General features: G+C 35.3%; 3 protein-coding genes across 3 annotated transcripts; all 3 read left to right on the top strand.

Annotated features, from left to right (window-relative positions):
• Positions 1 to 436: 436 nt before the first annotated feature.
• On the top strand, positions 437 to 787 carry LOC138886279 (uncharacterized). Its single transcript, XM_070167347.1, has one exon. The coding sequence runs from the start codon at positions 437 to 439 to the stop codon at positions 785 to 787; it is 351 nt and encodes a 116-aa protein (XP_070023448.1).
• A 588-nt stretch (positions 788 to 1,375) lies between these two features.
• On the top strand, positions 1,376 to 10,152 carry LOC104246551 (kinesin-like protein KIN-14I). The gene is made up of 19 exons (XM_070168500.1): positions 1,376 to 2,058; positions 3,006 to 3,172; positions 3,262 to 3,405; positions 3,868 to 4,083; positions 4,166 to 4,234; positions 4,542 to 4,610; positions 4,907 to 4,984; positions 5,092 to 5,208; positions 5,301 to 5,382; positions 5,490 to 5,585; positions 5,674 to 5,847; positions 5,984 to 6,090; positions 6,172 to 6,351; positions 6,888 to 7,045; positions 7,142 to 7,395; positions 7,491 to 7,654; positions 7,749 to 7,931; positions 8,840 to 9,327; positions 9,638 to 10,152. Exons 1-19 carry the CDS (start codon positions 1,941 to 1,943, stop codon positions 9,762 to 9,764), a joined length of 2,991 nt encoding a protein of 996 aa, XP_070024601.1. The 5' UTR covers positions 1,376 to 1,940; the 3' UTR covers positions 9,765 to 10,152.
• Positions 10,153 to 14,746: 4,594 nt separating this feature from the next.
• Positions 14,747 to 17,949, top strand: LOC104246550 (uncharacterized). The gene is made up of 7 exons (XM_009802361.2): positions 14,747 to 14,945; positions 15,088 to 15,159; positions 15,696 to 15,769; positions 16,282 to 16,396; positions 17,125 to 17,205; positions 17,436 to 17,534; positions 17,728 to 17,949. The coding sequence occupies exons 1-7, from the start codon at positions 14,811 to 14,813 to the stop codon at positions 17,767 to 17,769; spliced, it is 618 nt and encodes a 205-aa protein (XP_009800663.1). The 5' UTR covers positions 14,747 to 14,810; the 3' UTR covers positions 17,770 to 17,949.
• Positions 17,950 to 18,320: the final 371 nt, after the last annotated feature.

Genomic DNA, 18,320 nt, shown 5'->3' with positions numbered 1-18,320 from the left:
ACAAAATTTCTGTCATATGCAGGAAGAATTCAGTTAATCAAAAGTGTCTTGTTCCCTATACAGATATATTGGTCACAGATATTTCTCCTCCCAAAGAAACTGATCCGCATGATTGAGAAAGTTTGTAGAACTTTCCTATAGACTGGGGGGATTGAAAAGTCTAGGAAAGCATTAGTGGCCTGGGGAACTTTGTGCAAGCCTAAGGTAGCTGGTGGATTAAACCTATTGAATGTTGAAGTCTGGAATAAAGTTGCCATTTGTAAGTTGATGTGGAACTTAAGCAAGAAGAAAGATAGGCTATGGGTACAGTGGGTGCATGAGTACTACAAGAAGCAGATAGCAGGATGGAGTATTGAGGCAAAACAAGCTTCCTGGATAATTCAGAAGATTTTCAAAGCTAGACAATACTTTGAGGAAGCTGGATAAAATGAAAAAGATGGAAAGCTTTTTAGTGAAGAATTTCTATACAAAATTGCGAGGAAACTTTGAACGAGTAACGTGGAGGAAACTTATGCAAACTAATCTGGGAGTTCCAAAGTGGAAATTTATTGTCTATCTAGCTGTTCAAAGAAAATTAATGACTAAAGATAGACTGAGAGGACTGGGATACGTGGAGGAGGTCACATGTGAACTATGCAACAAAGAAGAGGAGTCTATCGATCACCTGTTCTTTTCCTGTTCCTACACTTCACAATTATGGACAGTGCTGTTGCAATGGCAGGGGATTTGCAGAAAGACAATGCGATGGAGTGATGAACTCAACTGGACAATCAAATGCTGCAAATGAAGGATCATTAAAACAGAACTATATCGACTAATACTTGCAGAAGCAGTATATCATGTCTGGCAGAAAAGAAATAACAGAATTTTTAGAGGAATGAAGCAGTCCATACAGGAGCTTGTTCGAGGGATAGTTCAAGCAGTACATGGACGAGAAAGATGTGTACAATGACTACAAGCTAGACTAGACGAGATGAATTACTATCCTACTTATAATTGTGTGTAATAGGTAGGACGATAATGTAGAGTAAAGAAGATAGAAGATAGAGCTGGGAGATGTAAACAATTATGATCTTTGTATTCTGTTTGTTTGAAATGAAATGAAATTAATTACCAAAAAAAAAATTGTTGGTAATATGAGATTGTATAAATGACCTTATAAAAAAAAAAAATGACCCTCCTGAAATATAATTATAAAAGAAACGGGAACCACCTGCAGGACAATCGCGTAAATACACGCGCTCTGATTTTAGAAAGCGGCAAAGGGAGGGAATAGGTTCGGAACTAGGCTCGGAAACTTGTAGCTTTTCTAATAACTCTATGCATAAAATCATCTTAAAGCTATTGCTTTTTGTAGTTCATTCATGTGAGAGAATAAAAAAAAGCAGAATTCGGCCAGCACCAAAGTTATACACTACCAGCTTGTAGTGTACAAAGTCTATAGCATACTATAGACTAAAAAGTTTTTGAGTTTTATAGTCTATAGTCCTATACCCAACTATTTGGTGAAGAATTTATTCTTTTTTTTCTGTTTCTGTGTATTTATATAGGCATGTATCTGTTCCATTTCTGAGCTATCAGGTTTCTTTTCCAAAAGAATTTAGAGGGGTTGTATTCTCTTGCTATTTTAAGGGTTGAGAATCTTGATGTGAAAGTTTTTCCATAAAAGGCATCACATTTGGATTTTTTCTCAAAAGAGTTATCTGGGGTTTGTTGGAAATTTGAGAATTTTGATGTTGGAGGGCTTGTTAGCAATATTTTTCCAATAAAAATCCAATCTTGAGGATTTTGGTGCTGTGTTTGAATCATCACATTTGGGTTTTTTTCTCAAACAGAATTATCTGGGGTTTGTTGGAAAATTGAGATTTTGATGTTGGAGGGCTTGGTTTCAAATTTGTTGACAAAAAAAGGTTTCTTTTTTCACACAAATTTAAGTAAGAATGGCTGCTGATGGTGCATTGTCTTTCTCTGTGGCATCTGTGGTGGAGGATGTTCTTCAGCAACATGGAAACAGATCAAGAAGTCTTGATTTGGATGCCCGTCGAGCTGAGGAAGCAGGTAACTATCTATTGATCCTTTGTGTGCTAATTGCCAATTTGCAGTTTTGTCCATTTTGAGTCTTGCATTTGTGCTGATTGAAGTGTTTGGCAATGGCAGAACCAGAAATTCTAACAAGGAGGTTAAAAGAATGATAGAGTGTCACGACTCAGATTTGAACCTTTGACCTAAAGAATATATTGAACTACCTTTATTAGTATACTAGATGTTTTCCTTGTGTCAAGGAGATTCAGCAATTTATAGATAATCATAAGAATTTTTTTTACATGTACGTACAGTGTAATTTTCTGGCAAAGAGATCGTATAGCTACATCCTGTTCAGGGGCGGAGCTGGCCTTCAATATATGGGTTTGACCGAACCTAGTAACTTTGGTCCAAACTTTATATTTATCTTAAGAAATTAGTTTACTGTGTACAAATTATTAATTTAGAATCTACTAACTTAGAAATGCTAGAATTTCTAACCATAAGCTTCAGTTGGAGATTAATTGTTTCTGGCCTGTTTATATACTCAGTCAGCTCATTCTTGAATAGATTAAGAGAAGCCTGGATTTGAAACTGATTTACTGTTGCTGATGTTGCAGACCTAAAATAAATAAAAAAGTGTCTAATATTTATCAGCTTAAGCTTTAGATGAAATGGTTCGCACAATCAAGGGCGGAGATAGAAGTCAGCATATGGGTTCGGCCGAACCCAATGGTTTTGTGCAAAAAATGTATTTGTGTTAACTATAAAAAAATTCATTAAATATGTACACATATTTAACCAGTTATTAGTACTTGGAATTGTCGTTCTAAAATCCACCTATAAAGTTGAAGTGCTAGCTCCGCCTCTGTGCACAATGACATAATTCAGCCGCCTACCCTGTAATGTTAGGCATTATTCTGACTACCTTTTCTTCTACTATATGAGGAATGACATCACTTGTACTTATCTTTTATTTGTAGCAACAAGGAGGTATGAAGCTGCAGCCTGGCTGAGAAAGGTGGTTGGCGTTGTGGGAGCAAAAGATTTGCCAGCTGAGCCTTCTGAGGAAGACTTCAGGCTTGGCTTAAGGAGTGGAATAATTCTTTGCAATGTGCTTAATAAAATTCAGCCTGGAGCTGTGCCCAAGGTAAAAACTTCACAATGTCCTCCTGTTTGTTGGAATTGAATTGTTATCTTTTCAACCTTCAAAAAATTGACCTTGATCAACAACTGCAGGTTGTTGAAAGTCCGGTTGACTCTGCACTACTTCCTGATGGAGCAGCCTTGTCTGCATTCCAGTATTTTGAGAACGTCCGTAATTTTTTGGTTGCTGCCCAAGATATGGGGATTCCTTCTTTTGAGGCATCTGATCTTGAACAGGTAAGTGCAGTGCCTTTATGTGAGCCAACATGACCTATTACTCATAGTGTTGCAAGTTCTTTTACCTGTTTCATTAAATTTCAATTCCAATATATCTCATAGAAATTTGAGTACAATGGCGTTGAGTCTTACTGGCACTCAAGGGTTTGACCTAGTCCTTAGCGAAATGGGAGGAGAACCATGAGGTTTGGTTCAAATCCCAGCGGAAGCAAAAAATACAAGATGACATCTTCTCATCTGTCTAACCTTGATGGGTATAGTTATGTGGTACCTGTGCTGGTGAGAGCCTAGAGCCTGAGAGGTAGCAGACTAGCAGGTACCCAGTGAAATAGTCAAGGTGTGCGCAAGTTAGGCCGGACACCACCATAGTATTGCATTGTCATTCTCACGACTGTGAACTGGATTTGCTGCTTAATATGGAGTCACCTTCACTGATAAAGCCGCATTTTTTATGATTATCAGGGCGGAAAATCGTCGAGGGTTGTCAACTGTGTTTTGGGAATTAAAGACTACAGCGAATGGAAGCAGACAGGTGGCACTGGAGTCTGGAAATTTGGTGGAAATGTGAAGTCCACAACATCAACAAAACAATTTGTGCGCAAAAATTCTGAGCCATTCTCTAGTTCTCTGTCAAGGAGTATGTCAATGAATGAGAAATTTACTGAAAGTAACAAAATGGTAGGTAGACTCGGCTTGACTATATGCATTAGCAATATCGTACCCGACACATGATTCATTAATTAAAGCTTCCGTTTTACAGCCCAACTCTTCCTTAAGCAACCTTGTTCGTGCAATTCTGATTGATAAGAAGCCTGAAGAAGTTCCTAATGTAAGTTGGAATGCAGTAAATTTCTTACATTATTCAGATAAAAAAATTTCTTATAGATTGTGTAGTTGCAAAAGAGACTCTAGTCAAAGGCTCAAAGCCTCAATTTTCCTGCTCCTCCTGCATCATTTTAAAGAGAGTTACTTTTGTATATAATGTGTGATGTAGAGAGAAGAACCAAATGATAATGTGAACTTAAAACTTATAGGCAATGGGTAAACTTTTGTCAAGTTATATGTCACTATATTACATTGTATTTTGGCTTGTGTTGCCCTTGTTCTAAAATAAAGCATTGTTGTTCTTGCTACAGCTTGTGGAGTCAGTGTTAAATAAGGTTGTTGAGGAGTTCGAGCAGCGCATCGCAAGCCAAATTCAACCGGTAATCTTAAATAAGTTTTACTTCTGAGCTCAATTGATCATTTATTAATAGCTTAAATCTCTACTTAGTAGTCTAAATTGCTCTCTCTCTCTCTCTCTCTCTCTCCCCCCCCCCCCCGTTATTTCAGTGGCTGTACTTGTACATGCATATTTTTGTTGGATTCTGTAATTTGATGCCTTTCAACTATATCTCGTGTTCTACCAAAATAGAACATAGAATGGCGTCTCCACTTTCTTGAATTTATTTGTACCCTTTATCTTCTTCTCTGACGCCGCATTTGGACATCCTTCGATTAGAACAAAGCAACTCCAAAGGACTCAACCGTTTCCTGTGGTAACAGATTCCTTCAGAAACATACTTCTGCCGGCACAAAGGTAACGCCTCTAACTTTTATTAATCACTAGTTCATCAATAATAAAGGCATAATTTCATGTAAATTAGGGGATCACTCATACTTGTTCGCTTTCTCTTTCTCAATTAGCTTGACCAAAGAAATGTTGCACTAGTGAAAGAAGAGAATCTCATCATTGATGAGGAACTTAAAAGAAGATATGTGAAGCAGAACACAATTGTTGACCAACAGAAAAGAGACGTCAAGGTAAGAAGTTAAGCTTGACCAGGCATGATCAGACTCTCCGATATGGAACTTTTCAAAACCTATATTTTGCGATCAATAATGTTCCACTGCAGGACCTGAAACAAACTCTTTTGACTACAAAAGCGGGTATGCAGTTCATGCAAATGAAGTTTCATGAGGAAATGCAAAATATTGGTAGGATTAATGCACCTAACAAATTATTGCTCCTTTTTTTCCATTCTTTTATGTGGAAATTACTTCAGATGAGGTTTTCTCCACCTGATAAAACCCCTGCATTATAGGCATGCACATACACGGCCTAGCACATGCAGCTTCCGGTTATCATAGAGTTCTTGAAGAAAATCGCAGGCTTTACAATCAAGTCCAGGACCTTAAAGGTATCTTTCTTGTGAAGTTCCTCTGAGTCTGTCTTCATCACCTATCCGAGTTTTGAATGAGACGATCATTTCTTTGTGCTTGATTCAGGAAGCATAAGAGTTTACTGTCGAGTAAGACCATTTTTGCCCGGGCAAGCAAGTTATATTAGTAATGTGGATCATATAGAAGATGGTAGCATTACAATAAGTGTTCCATCAAAGAGCGGGAAAGGACGCAAGTCTTTCAATTTCAATAAAGTATTTGGACCGTCCGCAACTCAAGGTTGGTTAGACCATTCTTAAAATTGGCATGTATACTTTGATTTTAGCATCTCGTAGCTCTCTTCATGGCTTATTTTCTTCTCTACTTTTGGGTGTTCACCTTTTATTTTTCTCTATTTCTTTTTTGTGTGTGGCAGGAGAGGTGTTTTCAGACACTCAACAACTGATTAGATCAGTTTTGGATGGGTACAATGTGTGCATTTTTGCTTATGGTCAAACTGGATCAGGAAAAACCTTCACAATGGTTAGACAAAATGAAATTCATATATACAACTATATTAATATTTCCCCTCTTTTATGTGCTAAGTTGTATATTTATATTCAGACGGGGCCTAAGGATCTTACCGAACAAAGCCGAGGGGTAAACTACAGGGCACTAGGCGATTTATTCCTTCTTGCAGATCAAAGAAAGGACACCTTCTTATATGAAGTGTCTGTACAAATGATTGAGATATATAACGAGCAAGTTAGGGATCTCCTTGTTTCTGATGGTGTGCACAAAAGATATCCTTCAAAGTTTCTTTGACTTAAATTCTTATGATCTTTGAAGCTATTCCCAACTTGACTATTGTAATATTTAAGCTCAAGGACATTCTTATATTGAGTCACAAATATAGAAATTTTTCAATGTCTTTATGCCAAACACCGGTCCATAGGTGTGAAACTACAGTGAATGAAGGTGTTAAAAGGGGACGAGGTAGACCTAAAATCACATGGAAAGAGGTTGTCTCAAAAGACCTACAAATCCTTGGAATCAATGCAGACTTAGCTAAAGATAGTGTTAGTTACTAGTTAGAAATAAGGTTTAAATATTACTACTATTCTTATTATTACTATTATCTCTATATAAATATTTAACTTATTTTCACTACTATTATTTTGTTTTGCCGTGATATGAGTTGAGCTTAAAGAAAAAAGTGAGGATTTATATTGCCGACCCCAACTTTCTTTGGGACTAAGGCAAAGTTGTTGTTGTTGTACTCACGCTCAAGCCCATGTTCATGCTTAAAAACTTTCTGTCTTCCTTGACTTATTATTACACTAGAAATTCGTAATGCTTCTCAAGGACTAACGGTACCTGATGCAAGCCTGGTTCGTGTAACTTCAACTTCTGACGTCATTCATTTAATGAATCTTGGACAAAGGAATCGTGCAGTGGGTGCAACAGCACTCAATGACCGCAGTAGTCGTTCTCACAGGTATGAATGGATATACCACCTTTCCTTGTTTACTTTCTAATGCTTTATAAAATTTTCAGTGGAAATGATAACTTTTGTGTTGTTTTGGATCTGCAGTTGCCTAACAGTTCATGTCCAAGGAAGAGACTTGACTTCTGGAGCTATTCTTCGTGGTTGTATGCATTTGGTTGATCTTGCTGGAAGTGAAAGAGTAGACAAATCTGAAGTAACGGGAGATAGACTTAAAGAGGCACAACACATTAACAAGTCTCTCTCAGCTTTAGGTGATGTAATCGCTGCCCTAGCACAAAAGAATGCGCATGTTCCATATCGTAACAGCAAACTTACACAACTACTCCAAGACTCACTTGGTAAGAGCAGATGTTAACGGATCAAGCTTGTATCTTCTGAGATTCTCTTATTTCTGTTAAGTAATATATGGTTTTGGGATGTGATTCTGTTTTAGGTGGACAAGCTAAAACATTGATGTTTGTTCACATAAGTCCTGAACCAGATGCCATAGGAGAAACAATTAGCACCCTTAAGTTTGCGGAACGTGTTTCTTCCGTTGAACTCGGTGCTGCCCGAGTAAATAAAGATACCACGGATGTCAAAGAGCTCAAAGAACAGGTATAACATTTTGCTCCCCGTTTCCTTCTTTCTTATTAAAGCACGAGTTCTTAGTATATGTATATATGCTCAATTATTAGTACTCTTTTATCAGATTGCTACTCTTAAAGCTGCCTTGGCAAGAAAAGAAACGGAACCGGTCTCCACACATCATAAGGTAACAAGCAGTCCATATGGCTTGCAATCATCACCTTTTCAATCTAATCCACAGGGGAGAGAAATGTTGCCCGATTCAAACATTCAGAGGAGACCAATGGAGGATGTAGGCAACAGAGAGGTAAAATCTCTACGACTTAGTTGATTTCAGTCATTAAGAGACCAAAATGCCGACGCCTTCCTGTTTAGCAAATGAATATTTTACTGAAGTCTAGTACGCTACAAATATTTAGTGGTGAGTGTTTTCGCTGAATAGTTAAATAAATACTCCAGAAGGGGAGCCTTGGAACAACGATGAAGTTATCTCCGTGTGACCTATAGGTGACTGCTTCGAGCCGTGGAAGCAGCCACTAATGCTCGCATTAGGTTAGGCTGTCTACATCACAACCCCCTTCCCCGGATCTCGCGTGAATGCGGGATGCTTTGTGCACCAGGCTGCCATTTAGTTAAATAAATACTCCCTCTGTCATTGGGTCGAGCTGTGGAAGTAGACACTAATGCTCGCATTAATTTAGGTTGTCTACATCACACCCCTTGGGGTGTGTCCCTTCTCCGGATCTTGCGTGAACGCGAGATGCCTTTTGCACCAAGCTGCCCTTTAGTTAAATAAATACTCCCTCTGTTCCTGTTTATGTGAACCTTTTACTTTGGAGAGTCAATTTGACTAATTTTGAAGCTAAATTGGATTAGATTAATTCAATATTTTGAAGTTAAATTTCAATATTCAAAAACTATATGGAAAGTACTATAAGGTGCAATTCTTCCGGTGCCAATATGATGAAAAAATGCATTCAAAATGTTGGTGAAGTTTACATAGTTTGCATATCGTTTTAAAAGGTTCACATAAACTGGGACGGAGGGAGTAGTAAACATGGAAACACAAGGAAATAGCACTGTAGCACAACATGAAAATTGGTTTATATAAAAAAAAAGCACAAGATACAGTTACTAAAGATTCTTATAAGCTTCCACCTTGATACATGCAGTTATCATCGTGTTTGACATTTTATAATTTGCTTTAATTTACAGGTCTCTAGTAATTCTGCATTCAGACAAAAGAGGCAAAGTTTTGATCTTGATGAGTTACTCGGAAATTCCCCTCCCTGGCCACCCGTTAGCAGTCCTTGTGAAAACTTTGTAGAAGATGACAGAGACATGAGCTCAGGCGAGTGGGTAGACAAGGTCATGGTGAACAAGCAGGACGCTGCACGTGGAGTTGGAAACCTGTTTGGATGGGAATCTGAAAAAGGCAACGTGTCCGACGTACTTTATGAGAAATATCTTTCAGATTCATCTAAAGTATACCAAGAAAAATCAAGTAATCTTTTCCAAATGAGCAACCACTTTGACATCGCTACTGCCGAGGATTTAGATGAGTTTGATGCCACTACCAGTGATTCGTCCGAGCCAGATTTGCTTTGGCAATTCAATAATACAAAACTTAACAGTTTCCCCAATGGGAATGGGTCAAAGATACAGAAACCAAATACTAAGCCAGCAAAAAGCCCGGAATCAAGGTTAGTCCTAGTCTTTTACACTTCGTGGTTTATTTAGTATCTCAATAGTAACATGCTTGTTAATAGAAAAGAAGGTGTAATAGCACTATCTTAATGAGTTCAACTTCTATACACTGAGAGCATAAACGAATTTTTACACTATCAAGTGACCTGAATGATAATTACAGGTAACTATCCATTAAAGATGGGATTAGTAACGAGGAAAATAAAGCTGATTACCTGTACAACAAGTTAATATACATTGGTAGTGTAAAAGTGTATGCAAGTTAAATCCCTTTCCCGATAACCATTCGTTCACTGCGTACCGTAGGAATATGGTTCATAAAGTCGGGCCTTCAATATCACGACAGACGAATGGAGGAGTCGGCCACAATCAGAGGAATGGCAGGCAGGCCATGCCAACTGAAATGAAGCGTAAAGCCGGAAGCAGGAAATAGGGGAAGAGTTTCCAATTCTTTTATTATCATTTTTTAATTTTTTGTTTCAATAGTGTGGGGGGTGGGGGTGGGGGTGGGGGTGGTTGGAGTGAATGAGAGAATGGTATTGCATTAGTTTTTGTTACACACAGTTTCTTCATCCTATTTGATTGTTCCCATCAAAGTTTGTATCTTTACATGAATGAGGCAACAATTCCAGTTGCTTGTAATTTTTGTATCATTGGATTTGTAAGAGTTGTAGTTCTTGTTGGATAGTGTGATAGGTAGCAGAGCGTAAAGATTCTCAAACAATAGTTCCATTTAATAATTTTGTGGCACTTTGAGGATTTGACTTTGTAAATTTTGCACATATATAATTAAAGAGTGAGCATTGAGAATGTTTCTTCTATATGTTCTACATGTATTTGTTTTTGTCGTCTTCCCGATATCCAAATGCTGTCATCTTTTTTTCTTTTTACTGCCTAGTGCCTTCATATAGCATACTCTTGAAGGAGAGCCTTGGAGCAACGGTAAAATCAACCTTCGTGTGACTTATAGGTCTTGGGTTCGAGCCGTGAAATCAACCTCTGATGCTTGTATCAGGGTAGACTACCTACATCATGCCTCTTGGGGTGCGATCCTTCTCTGGATGCGGATGCTTCGTGTATCGGCTGCCCTTATACTCTTGGCCATGGGCGGAGCCAGGGTGCAGAAGGGGTTCACCCATCACTGAAAAATTACACTATATGTTAGTAGGCCAAAATTAATTTTCATGTATATATAGTAGATGTTTAATTTTCTTAACTTTTTCATATGTTACCTCTTTATATTTGAACCCCAGGTTAAATTCTGGCTCCGCCACTACAGTCCCGCCAGGAGAAGATGGAACTCCGTGAATACAGGCAGGGACCAAGAATTGCACTTTTGCCAAAAGGAAAAGAGCACAAGTGAAGTACTTGTCTTTACTCTTATACTCTCTCCGTTTTAATTTAGATGATGTAATTTGACTTGGTACAAAGTTTAAGAAACAAAAAGAAAACTTTTGAAATATGTGGTCCTAAAAATTTGAGGGGCAAAAGCTTTATGAGATTATGATACTTTATGGCTATAAAAGTTCCTTATTAAAGGTAAAGTGGGTAAAATAAAAAGTTTAACTTAAATTATTTCTAAATATAAAAATATGCCATTCTTTTTTCAACATATGAAGCAATAAGCACAAGCAAATTTATATGATTGGTGTCAAACAAATTCAAGAAGCACAAGCACACCAGATTCAATATTTCAAAAGAAGAAAAGAACCTTCCATTACACAGATATCTGGACCTTTTGGCTATAACATTCTTGGGAGCTTTGCACAAAATAGAGGATTGGATTCACTGTTTATTTTTTTGAGGTATAAATTGATTATACATTGATTGTACACGATTATACACATATTATATATGGATTATATATATATATATATATATATATATATATATATATATATATATATATATATATTCGCTAACTATTTTCAGGTGACCTAGCCTACGGACAAAAGTTAAAGATACCCCTTATGGTGTCTTATAATTTTTGTTATTTTCTGAAGTTAATGCGCTCTATGCATGGAATTTGCAAAGCCCAAGTATGTCACAGATGGCAGGCATAATACATAAACATGCATTCAAACTTGGCCTCAACTGGCAAGTATGCCCTCCAATTTTGAGTGTGCACAAGTAGACACCTCAACTTGTTTCCGCTTTGTCAGTTTAACACTCCAATTTACAAAATAATTATCTAGACACCTCCAAAATTTATATGTCACGTCAGTATTTGTGTTTACGTGTTCAACTTTATACAAGTTGAGGTGCACACTCAAAGTTGAAGGGCATACTTACCAAGTAAGACCAAGTTTGAGGGCATGTTTATGTATTGAAATATTGCCACAATGGTTTCTTCCAATTCGATAACTATTGAGAAAACCTAGTTAAGGGTTCACTTATCATAAGTTAACACACATTAATCAGGGGCGGATTTAGGGGCGAAAGGGGTTTACCCGAACCCCTTTAAGCCGAAAAATTACACTATATATATAAGACAAAATCTATTTTTTTTTTACCTCTATATACGAATGGCAAACGGGCGGGTCGAGTCGTATATGGTTCGGGTAGAAAACAGGTAATGAAAAAAGGATCAACTATCCGACCAGACCCACATTTAATACGTATAAAAAAGGGTTAACCGACGGATAATATGAGTTACCCATATTATCCATGACTTCTTGTATATGATCACTTTTGGGAGAATTTTTAGTCTCCTAACTTGATTTGAAGCTTTACAAATGTAAAAGTTAGACTCATTGGTTATCCATTTTCTAAATGGATAATATGGTTCTTATCCATATTTGACCCGTTTTTAAAAAGTTCATTATCCAACCCATTTTTAGTGGATAATATGGGTGGTTAACTGTTTTCTTTGAACCATTTTGCCACCTCTACGGCTCTATATATTATGTTTTGAATCCATTTGACATAATCCAAAAGTATAGCTTAATGGTCAAGAGGATTCAAAATCTTTGTAAGGTTATTTGTTTAAATTGCACTAACTACAATCTTTATTAACTTTTTTTTTTGAACCCCTTAACGAAAATTCTACCTCCGCCACTGACATTAATACCCTGACATAATGGATCAAAGAAGATGAACATATAGTAAAAAATATCGAGATAAAATTTTAGATTAAGTAAAAAATAGAAATGAATAGATAGAGAACGTAGACATAATATGAAAGGACAATCAAAATTGAAATACCCATATATACCGTTGTTGTAATCAAAGTTTAAACTTGAGAGACCAATTTCTACTTTTCAAGAAGCAGAAAGTTGCGATGAGTAGGGGCGGAGCTAACATACAAATTACGAGTCGATAGAACTTAATAATTTTGGTCCAAATCCTGAATTCGCCTTTGCTAATACGATCCAACTCTCCAATTTTTGGTCAATGACCCTACTTTAAGTTTTATTAATTTTTCCAATTTACAATTCAAGCAAAGAGCAACATGGCTCCAAGGCTTTCGGGTTACATGTTAACTTTTCCTATTCCTTTAAGCATGTAACCTCGGTCACTACACTAGTACAAAATATTTTTTTTAATAATTATGGTGTCCAGAATAATTAGTATAACATAATCAATTAGATTTTAAGTGGAAGGGAAAAGTGATACACAAATAGTTTTCCCTCTGTCCTATTTTATCTGATAATGTTGCATTAATACGAAGTTTAAGATATTAATGTAATTCATACTTATATATTAGTGTTAATTAGTGAAAGAACATATTATACTAATACTTGAAAGATTGAGAGGAAGCTAAGTGTCAAATGAATACATTTTTATAAAAATTATAAGTGAATTTTCCTTATTGAGAATTTTGAAGTCCTATAACATATACTATTAGTGAAATAATATCAAATATTTCATATAAACTAAAGGAAAATACATAATTATCTCCTAAAACCTATGGCCAAAGTTCCAATTACACACCTTTTCTTTACGAAAATTCTATTACCCCATAAACTATTCTAAAATGGAATAAATATCTCCTTGAAATGTCATAACCAGATGTTTCATGGGAGGTGAAACACACTCGCGTGCCATATGTATATTTTGTCACTCTTTTTTTTTCTCTCTCTCATTATGTTCCTTATTTTGATCTATTATTCTATTCTTTCAAGACTAGTTGCAGCATGACATCAATGAAGTCCAAAATTTTAATTCTTTGATATCGATTTCGGTCAGAAAATAATATTCACGTAATGATAATTTCTTTGGTCGTTGTTGCTACTGAATTTTTAAGAAAAGTATTGTATATTTTCGAAAAGAAAGGAAAAAAATATTTGTTTAAGTTACTGTCATGATTAATTAAGTTTAATATCCAATAAAAAGATGACACGTGTACAGATAATCAAATTTAAATTTATTTTCTTGTTAATGGAAAAATAAGAAAAAATCCATAAAAGTTTGAGAAAAAAATATCAATCTAAAATTTAAAAATAAATTTTCAAATGAATGGTGTTGTAAATGGAGCTCAATGCCTGTTAATGGTGATTGTCAGGAAGAAGAAAAAAAAGTGTAAAAGACAAAATATTAAGAAAAAGACCAGTAAGTAAATTTTTGGGCTTCTCACTCTCTTTGAGAGAATGAAACACACACTTTGTTACGTCAACATTTAAGGTGGCAATAATTTCACTTTCTAATAGTTCAGGAGTGTAATAGTATCTCGAAAAAAAAAGTATATTTCACTTTCTAATAGTTCAGGAGTGTAATAGTATCTCGAAAAAAAATATATAGTTAGAACTTTGATTATATATTGAGGGGTAGTTATGCATTTTCCCTAAATCGAATAAAACAAAACAAATGGACTAAATGTACATCAAAAGATTGCTTTGACCGAGTAAACTAATTCTATTTTCTCCTTTTAAAGCTAAATAAGACCTTTATTCAATTTCCACGTTTATGATTCTTGCAATAAATTATCCAAGTCTACACACCACTGACTTCACGACTTGCCAATCACACATGCATGCAATTGTAAGTCTATTATATAATGTGACATTATCTTTTGGGGTCGGGATTTTAACTTTATGAATTTTAAACTTTTAAAAAGACGAATTCAAATGTTAATTTGATTTTAAATTTAATATGTGTACGTATTTAATAAATCTCTTAACACTAATACACTGTTTGAGCTAAAGTTACTAATTCCCGTATCTAAATTGCTTATTAGACCGTTCTTCCAACTGTTTAATCATTAATTATACTTAGAGAGAGAACCACAACTTTTAAATAAATATCATATAATTCATGTTAGAATTGACGTCTTTCTGTATAGCTTAACTTAAGCGACCCTAATTAATGCAGTATTGACTTCATATATATACATACATATATTCTATACGGATTATGAAAAACAATATGATTAATGATATGAGTTGAGTTTAAAGAAAGAAGTCAGAATTTCTATAGTCAATTTTAACTTGTTCGAGACTGAGACGTAGTTATTGCTGTTGTATGAAAAAACAAGACGAAGATGGGAGTCGTGGTAATAAATATGGATGATGAATTAATTTCTGGTGTCATATCTTTGTGTAGAATTTGCCATGAACAAGAATTTGAAAGCTTAAAGAGCTTAGAAACTCCTTGTGCATGCTCTGGAACTGTCAAGGTAATTGCTTCTACTCGCTAATCATGTCTTTTGTTTAATTACCAAATTTAATCTGTAATTAACTTGTTTTTTTTCCTGAGATTTCTTTGAATATTTCTTTAAATGATCACATATTTCTAATATGGACTTTTATTTTGATCAGTTCGCGCACAGAGATTGTATACAAAGATGGTGTAATGAAAAGGGAAATACAACTTGTGAAATTTGTTTACAGGTGCAAAAGTAATTTCTTCATTTTTATTAATATTCCAAAGTTTTTTCTTTCTTTTTTTATTTTTTTGCTTAGCCATTCGATATTCAACTCATTGATCTGACTAATTAGCTAGCATTTGGACAGAGATTTGGTTGAAACTTGAAAAACGAGTTTTTGAAGTTGTGTTTAGACATGCATTTTATTTGAAAAAATATTAAAATTTTGTGTGGAACGAAAATTTTACCCAAAAATTGTTCTAAAACTGGCAGTTTTTGGGAACTTGATTTTTTTTTCTTCAAAAATTGATCAAAACAAGCCGCCAAATTTGTGGCCAAACAGGTCGTGCATAGAGAAAACACTTATTGTCAAAAATTCTTTTTAGGAATCGAACTCGACACCTCTGATTAATTACGTTACATCCCTTAGTGGCTACACAATACGTATTTTCTTCTCGTAATTCCAATTCTTGTTTCCTCCCCTGATTTTTTTTCAAATTGTATAATCTAATATTATTAGAGGCCAAAAGTACTTTATTGATGAAATATTTAATGATGCAGAAATTTGAACCTGGATTCTACGTTCCATCCCCTAAGAAGGTCCACTTGGTTGATAACACAGCAGTGACAATTAGGTATTATCCCCTCACAATATTAAAGAAAAGAGAAGTAAGTAAGAATAGAGGCGGAATCACGATTTAAACTTTATGATTTTTTTTTGGTTCTCACTCAATGTTCAGTATCCTTATTGGAGTTATAATATATCCGAATTCGCGCCACATAGAGCCCCATTCGGGAGAGCACATCCTACCAAGGATTTTTCCATACTCAGGGCTCGAACCCGAGACCACTGATCAAGGAAAGAGCAGCCACATCCGTTGCACCACATCCTTTGGTGGTTATGGGTTGTTAATTCTATCTGCATTCAAACCTTGAGACATGTCTCAATATTTTTTTCATAAAAAACCATTACCTAATTAGATTCAAAATTTAATCACTAAACATTTGATGTTACTATCCTATGAATTTAAAATCCATAAAGTTCAAATCCTGACTCCGTCTTTAAATCCGTAGTATGTGAGGTGCAAAGCTTGTTTTTTTTGTAATAAAAAAGTAATAAGTATAAACTATTACTAATTAATTACAGAGGAAGCCAGGAAGTTATAAGAAGATCATCAGCAGAAGAAGAAGAAATCTTGGAAAGTCAATGCTCACAAACTAGGGATAGAAACTACTCTTATTGTCGAACTGCCCTTCTCATTGTAAGCACTTATTCTCTCACTCTTTTACCTATTTCATTGCTAATTCAGAGGCGGACCAAAGATTTTTAAATTAGCTGATTTGCTTATTAGAAATTATTATATATAAAAAGCGGGAGCGTGAGGCCAGCCGATTTACCTTCTATGAGGCAAGGTGTAAGACCCGAAGCATGGGACATAAGCCCCATATATATATAACGCGAGTCAAAGATAGTAGATGTTTATGCGTCTGTTACGTATATTCTATTGTAATTTTCTCAAAGGTGTGAATGGGAAATGGAAGAGGCACCTTTTAGATTACACCTCTCCATCTCACCTTTCCTTTGTCTATAAATTTAGAGGCTTGGCCTCATTTTTCAGACATGGAAAATCTGAAAACTCCTTCCCTCCTTTCTACGTTGTTGTATTATTTTCCAAATAAATATAATTGTCAAGTGTGATTTGCTCCGTTTGTTGAGTTCGCCGAAGTTCTGTAATTTGTAGTGCCGCTATCACAGAATAGTTATTCCGTTCTATCTTGGGAGGAATTAATCCATAACCTTAGACAACAGTGAAGGAATTAAAATCTTTAAGGATACACAAGCAACTTGTGGGCTCAGAATTATTTTATGTCTGATTTATTGAATTAACGTTTTTTCCTTCTGTGATTTTCTTATTTTGAATACAGTTTCTAACGCATTCTATGTATCAATCCATGTGCTAACTCTATGTTGATAATCAAAAATTGGCAGTTCACAATTGTACTTCTGATGAGACATGTGTTAATGGTGCTCAATGGAGGGGCAAAAGATTATCCCTTTACACTTCCTACTGTAAGTGTTAATTAAACAAATCCAACAGTTTATGTCCTATGGTACTTAATTTCCCTAACTACTACCTATATTGCTGGGACTTTCCTTAAATGTTTCCCAATCAATATCGGATCCTCTAAAAATATACTTTCTAGAAGGATTTGACACGTACCCTATGCTATAATTGAAGAGTCCGAGCGACATAGACTATTACTAGTGCTTAACAACTTTATTGGTTCTTGCATTTGTAGTTGATTCTTATAAAAGCTAGTGGGATAATCTTGCCAATGTACATTATAATCATGATGATCACAACAATTCAGAATGGCAACAAGGGTTGTGGTAGAGTGGTAAGTATTTTTTTATCCTTATTCAAAGGTCTGAATTCAAGCTTTGAATATAAATTCGCCTTCATTAGGAAGCATTTTACCCCTAATGTAGAATTTATCTTATACGATTATACGAACAAATTTAATCGAGCCACAATTTAATGCTACTAGTATTGTAAGACAATCTGAAATTTTAACTTGTTTCTTTATTCAGGATTCAGAAGACATTCTATCGAACTCTGACGAAGACAACTAAAAAGATGATCGAGCATCTAATTTCATAACTTCTCTAAACTGTAAATTTTATTCAAGATTTATATAATACCCATTCGTCCCGACGACTTACCCTATATCCGGTGTATATACCAAATTATGCAAAGTAATCATACCAGTTAAAAATTAAAGTGAAAATACATATTACTTTCATAATAACGTGTTGAAAGGAATATATGCGAGATACTTGTTTTGCATTCATTGGTTTAATACATTGGATAAATTTGTACCCGTCCATTGGATTTTATTACACGTGTAAGAGTTTTATGCTTGAAATTAAACACTATCTTTGGACTGCAAAACCTAGGTAATTGTGTGTCTCACACAACTGACATTAGTTGTGTGAGGCTTCTTTTTGTCTCACAAATTTGTGGACCCTAATCTTACACTTCTGGGTCCACAAAAATCTAGGTCCACAAAACTATATGACAAAAAAATGTCTCATACAACTAGTGTAAGTTTTATGAGACACAAAATAAAATTTTGCATCATTGTTGGATTTTTAGTTAAAATTGAGGTGAATGGGAAATGGGG

The sequence above is a fragment of the Nicotiana sylvestris genome, chromosome 2, assembly GCF_000393655.2.
Source record: "Nicotiana sylvestris chromosome 2, ASM39365v2, whole genome shotgun sequence".
NCBI lineage: Eukaryota > Viridiplantae > Streptophyta > Magnoliopsida > Solanales > Solanaceae > Nicotiana > Nicotiana sylvestris.
This window is presented reverse-complemented; position numbering and strand designations above follow the sequence as displayed.